This window comes from Anastrepha ludens, chromosome 5, assembly GCF_028408465.1.
Source record: "Anastrepha ludens isolate Willacy chromosome 5, idAnaLude1.1, whole genome shotgun sequence".
NCBI classification, from domain to species: Eukaryota; Metazoa; Arthropoda; class Insecta; order Diptera; family Tephritidae; genus Anastrepha; species Anastrepha ludens.
In genome coordinates this window covers 6,993,806-6,999,805 of record NC_071501.1, presented here as the reverse complement: position 1 = coordinate 6,999,805, position 6,000 = coordinate 6,993,806, and the positions used below count along the sequence as shown (strand labels likewise).

The 6,000-nt window shown below is 44.2% G+C and overlaps 1 protein-coding gene across 1 annotated transcript in view; it reads right to left on the bottom strand.

The window, feature by feature from the left end:
- Positions 1-730: 730 nt before the first annotated feature.
- Positions 731-6,000, bottom strand: part of LOC128863680 (developmental protein eyes absent) — a 45,712-nt gene continuing 40,442 nt past the window's right edge. The window contains exons 3-5 of the mRNA XM_054102958.1: positions 2,384-4,309; positions 2,049-2,293; positions 731-1,968 (exon numbers count right to left, since the gene is read on the bottom strand). Of these exons, the coding sequence (XP_053958933.1) occupies positions 1,787-1,968; positions 2,049-2,293; positions 2,384-4,309 (2,353 nt within the window). The 3' untranslated portion in view covers positions 731-1,786. The remainder of the gene's footprint in view (positions 1,969-2,048; positions 2,294-2,383; positions 4,310-6,000) is intronic.

Sequence of the window (6,000 nt, the reverse complement as noted above, 5' to 3'; positions counted from 1 at the left end):
GCTGAAGACATGCTCGTATTCACCGGATTTAGCACCCCTGTGACTTTTTCTATTTCCCAAAACTTAAATTGCCACTCCGCGGATGCCGGTTTGAGTCGATAGAGGCCTTTAAGGAGAATTCGCTGAATGAGCTGAAGAAGAGTGCTAAGAGTGACGCTAATTTTCTTATTTTCAAAGCAATTGATCAAAAAGAATTTCGTGTTTTAATTTTACACTGCTGTAAATGGGATGAGAAAAAATCCCGTTTAAGCGAAGTAATGGCCTGAAAAGTGTTATGAGGACTCCGCTCCATCAGAAACAGCAATAAAACGATGGCTTGCTGACTTCAAACGTGACCGTAGAGTCACCGATGACTCAAAACGCCGTGGGCGTCCAAATGAGGAGGTAACACAGAAAAATATCAAAAAAATCTACTAAATCGTTTTGAATGATCGAAAAGTGTTGTTACAGGAGTTAGCTGATAGATAAAGATATCAAAAGAACGAGTTCGCTTCATATTGCATGATCATTTGACTATGAGAAAGCTTTGTTCACTGTTGACCAAAAACAAGGACGTCACAAGTCAATCAAAGCAATGGCAAAACTTCATGAATCGAACTTCGAATTGCTCTCTCATCCTTCGCATACGCTAGATTTGGCTCTCAGCGACTACTGGATATTCACAGAGCCAAAAAACGTTATTGCCTGTAAGAAATTTCGCTCGAATGAAGAGGTTATTGCTCAAACAGAGAAAAGGTACCAGCTAAAAATTGAGGCCTATCACCAAAGTGATATTGAAATATTAGAGAGGCGCTGAAATGATTGCGTTGTGTTTGATGGAACTTACGTTGATGAATAAAACTAATTTTGAACACAAAAGAACATGTTTTCCAATGTTAGGCGCGGGACTTTTCAGCACATGTGTTAAGTTAAACTACCCGGCTACGGTGGTTAACAAAAAAAAATGGTTCCGGACGAGACCGCTCTTTATTGGTTGCTTGATATTTTACAACTGAACTTACAAATTAATAATTAATTCTAATACTAAGACTTAGATTTGGCCCGTGTGCTTGCCCGGTGACCGGTACTCTGCTGAGTAGGTCTTTCCAGCGGGAGCGTCTATCGCATTTCCTCAATGACTTTTTGGTTGCACGTGTGTAGTGTTAGGTTGCCATCATATTATGGTTGGCTTGTGTGGGGTATTGCGTTAGGTTATACAAAAATGCCCAAATTAAGGAGAATAATCCTTTTAGCCATGTCCGTTCGTTCGTCTTTCCGTTCGTGCGCACGATAAGTGGAGCAAAATTTAATTAATAAAAAATGTTTTTATTTTTATTTTTTTATTTACGTCAAAGTGTAAACCAAATGTAATAAGTTTATTTTCAATAAATATAATACAACTTAAAGAAGACACGTTGCATTAATTTTGTACATATTTTTTTTTTTTTGTTTTTCTTTTTTTCTTGCAATCAGGCAACAAATAAAATTTTTAATTTTTTACAGTTTTAGATTTTTCAGTGTTAGACATATTTTTTTATTATTTAATTAATTATTATTTTTCTTTAACTAAATACAATGATTAAGTCTTTTAATCTTTAGTGCGTACATTTGCTTAGCTACAACAATATTTAATTTATATGCAAGAGGTTTTCACTTATTTATTTATTTTATATTTTTTGTTGTATTTTTTTTTTTTTTTTTCAATTAACTCAATACTATTTAATATTACAATTGTCATCATATAATTTACTTCTTATTTTTACAGTGTAATTGTCGCGCAATATACCCAGCTGCAGCAGCGCGCCTTTCATAAGAAACCCATGTCGAGCGCCGTGTAGAGGGCGCGAATATCACTGTGCGACGAGATACGCCAAAATGGAAAGTTATATGTCTTCGCCGCATTCTCCTCCTCTGTGCCGTCGCCTATAACAACGTAGGTGCCTTTCCGGCCAAAACGCGTCATAATCCGTTCGAAACAGGTGTCGTGACCTGAAAGGTGCAAATAGAGCAAAAAAATAATGGCATCTAATCTGCTTTGGGAAATTGGTTTTCTCTAATTCTGCACTCACCAATCTTATGCGCGCTGTAGATATTCTCAATGGAGAATATGCTGCCGAGCCCGAAGAGCAGCACTTTAGCCAACGCAGGCGCGAGTTGGGTCTGCGTCACCAACACATTCACACAGTTCTCGCGCTGCGCAATCATATTCAGACACTTCGTGGCCAGCGAAGCCCAATTATCGGTAGCCATCTCAATGTCCGAGCGTATTTGCAGCCAGGCATCACGCTTCTCGGGACCCAACAGTCCACCAACGCTGGAAAATGTAAATAATAAAGGTAATAAGAAAAATAATATTTTTTAGTTCCATCCAACATAACTTTTACGTTGGTATTCGGGTACTCACTTCCCTCTGTAGGTGTTGTAGATCTCTTTGATTTTCCGATATCTAAACGCCAACTTGCGCATCCAGTCGACACCTCCGCGCACGCCAGTTGGCAGACAAAGATTTGGCGGCGCACCGGGTGGCGCGCCCGAATGGAAACCGTCCGTCGCGAAATTGTAATTGCTCAAGTCCTGTCCATTGTCATCGGAGGACACATCATCAATGTGCACCTGATCGCATTCCTCAATTTCGTTGAAGAAAAAATGCGTGTCGGCCATATTGAAGACCATCTCCTCCATGCGGAAGGCGATCGTCAGCAGTGTGCTTTGGTCTTTGGTGTAGCGATTGGCGAAGGAACCGGAAAGTAGCGTATGAAAAATGATGATCGTCTCATCCAGGTCCCAAATGAAGACGCGTTCGGGCGGCTTGGCCGCATCACTGTTTGGTGTGTCCGAAGTGGTGCTGCGTGTTGGACTGGGCTGTTGGTGGCGTCGTCCGCGCGAACGCCCACTCTTGCTGGTTGGCGTGCTTTTGGCATGTGTTGCCGTCGCTGCTGCCGCTACATTCGTGCTCAGCGCCGCGGCATTGGCATTCGGTGAGATCGGCAGCGGCGAGTGTGGTGAATGTGTGGCATGCAAAATCGGTGTGGTCGAGTGCGTATCTGTAGGACTCTCCGACAAGTTGGAAGCGCCCACATGAAAACCGTGGCTGGCCGCACTCGAACTGGGCGAACTTACAGCTGCATACGGTGAATAGCTGGCAGGGTTGTAATAGTTGCCATACTGATCGTTATAGTAGCCGCTGTAGTCCTGCTGCGCTGCAGCTGCTGCTGCTGTGCCGAACTGCGCAAAGTTGTTGTAACCATATGCGGTCGGATAGAGCTGCGAGGAATTATTGTTGCTTGCTGCAGTGGCATATGATGATGTCAAGTATGGCGAGCTGGGCTCGATTTTAGTGGCTGCGCGCGTAGCCGCTGTGGTGTAAGGTGTGCCGTAGGTGGAGTAGAACGGCGGCGTATACTGTTGCATGCTGTTGTAGTAGTTGTAATAATCGTGTTTGCTGGTGTCGTAAGCTGCCGCTGCAGCAGCTGCTGCAGCTGATGAATTAACCGCCGCCATCGCTGCGCTGGACGAAGAGTTGGTGCCAATGCCCGCCACAGTGCTTTCCAAACCGCTCAAGCCGCCAACGCCGACGGAGGAGCAGCTGTAGACTGAGCTATTGCCTGGTGTGCCACCATTGCCCGTCATGCCACTATTGCCATCTAGCTGTGCAGCGCTGTTGCCGCCCAAAGTTGATTGCGTTTCAATGCCGCTGCTGTTGGCGTTCACATTAGATGCAACACCTCCACCGCCACCGCCGCTGTTATTAAGACCAGGACTGCGATTCTCCGACTTCACAGATGCCAAGTGTGACTCTGTCGGTAGCCAATGGGGCATGCCCGCGCTGTCGCTGCCACCCACGCCAACACCTAACTCCGCATGAGAGTGACGTCCAGCGCCCGCCACGCTCGTGTTACTTAGACTCGTTGTGGCATCGACGCCGCTGGGCGTGCCGTCAGCCGTCGCATGTGGATGCTGATATGTGGAAAAACTGCTGCCGGGTGACTGGGTGAACGACGCAGCGGCGGCGGCGCTTAACGAGGGGTAGGCGCCTAGCCCAGTCGATAGACTACAGCTGGAATTTAGGTTGGGGGCCGCATTGTAATGACTGCTAAGTGACGCCAGCGAAGTGATTGTTGGCTGCAGTGGTTGCGACTGCGGCGGCAGCGTTAGCGGGCTGCATTGTCCGGACGCTGCCGATGTGCCCGCGGCAGCTGCGCCCAGAGGCGATTGTGTATGAGGCAGGGAGTGAGGATGAAGTTGTGAAGTGTGGTGTTGAGGCTGATGCGAATGTTGTTGTTGTTGCTGCTGCTGTTGAGGCGATTGAGCGGTGGTTTGAGAGCAGAGTCTAAAGAGAAAGTAAGAGGATGGATTAGTTTGATTGAATAATTTCATCAACTAGTAAATGCGAAGGGAAATATAGAAACTACATAGGTCTTAAAGCTTAAGATATCTGCCGAACTTCTTGCCATTTGCATGTGTGAACACAGCGACCTGATTTGCTTGATGCCATTTGCAAATGAAATGTTAAGATATTAAGCAAGTTTCCCACACGATCAAACTGGACTAGGTCCATAGAAAAATTTGGCAGATGTTGAGTTAGTTTGTTGTGGAGTTATGGCGTTAAGCACCTAGAAAATGTGATATTACAACCTCAATGCTCGTTTTTCTTTGTACAGACCTGGCATTTCTACATGGTTCCGTAGGCCCTTTCGGTTCGGTATGTGGATCTCCATAGAAATATGAACTTTTTCGCACTAGACGAGGCAGATCTATTTAATAAAGGAGGATAATATCTACTTAGAGCATCTCGAACGGTATTTAGTGCAACGCTGGTTGTTTGAGAATTTTGGTTATTGACAACCCACCGAAATCATCAAAAAGGGCTACACCATTCATGCCATGGGGCGCTTACCGGAGATGAGTGGTGACGTCAAACTTAAATTTATTTATTTATTTATTGGGTTGGGGAAAAAGAAATGTCGTATTTGGGATCGAAATTTGACGCTTTATTTAACGTACTTAGAATTATCCGATTCAAGTCAAATATGCCCCGTTTTGTTCGCAAACTTGTTGCCATTTAGAAGGCAACTTCATTATCCCCCCTTTATAAATCCCCCTTGGCTTGGCGATGGTTTGGGCCGGCTCGCCGCTTCTCGACCACGATCTTTTTCGCTTGGCGTTGTCGTACGTGATCCACTTTTCATCGCCAATCACCATCCGCTTCGAAAATGGGTCAAGTTCGTTCCGTTTTAGCAGAGAATCGCAACCGTTGATTCGGTCCAAGAGATTTTTTTACGTCAACACGTGTGGCACCCAAATATCCAGCTTTTTTTGGAATCCAATCTTCTGCAAATGGTTCCAAACGGTTTAGTGGTCTACACCTAGTTCCTGACTAATCGAGCAAATGCTCAAATGCCGGTCTCTTTGGATAATTTCAACGATTTTATCAGTCTCTACGACGATTGGCCTACCAGTACGGGGTGCATCTTCGACATCTACTACACCAGAATGAAATCGATCGAACCAACGATGTGCTGTGCAAATCGTTACAGTATCAGGCCCATAAACGAATTTCTTGCTTGGTGGACTCCATCTTCTTTCAGACTGAAACGTACGATCACAACACTGTAGACACTTGTAGTACAGATTGTCGTCTTCACATCGCCGTTTATTGTGACCCGATGCAATGAGTACAACATGTTTAAATGTCGCGCTCAATTGACAAAATACGACATTACTTTTTCCCCAACCCAATATTTATTTATTAGAAAATTTGGAAATACGTGATTTCTTGCAGACTAAAATAAAAAACCTAACGAAAATAGTTCATACTTGTCAATACAATTCATGCAGTGACAATTTGAAAGTTTGTTTAGAAGATGAAAAATCAAAAGCCAAAGTATTTGACATTTTATTGAACTCATTCAGTGTTTCATGGGCCGAAGCATATGAGACATAAGTAGTTCTAATCCGCTCCAGAAAGAAAAAAATTACTCGCCCGGTTTTCTTTGTGGAATGTAAAAATAAATGAAAAAA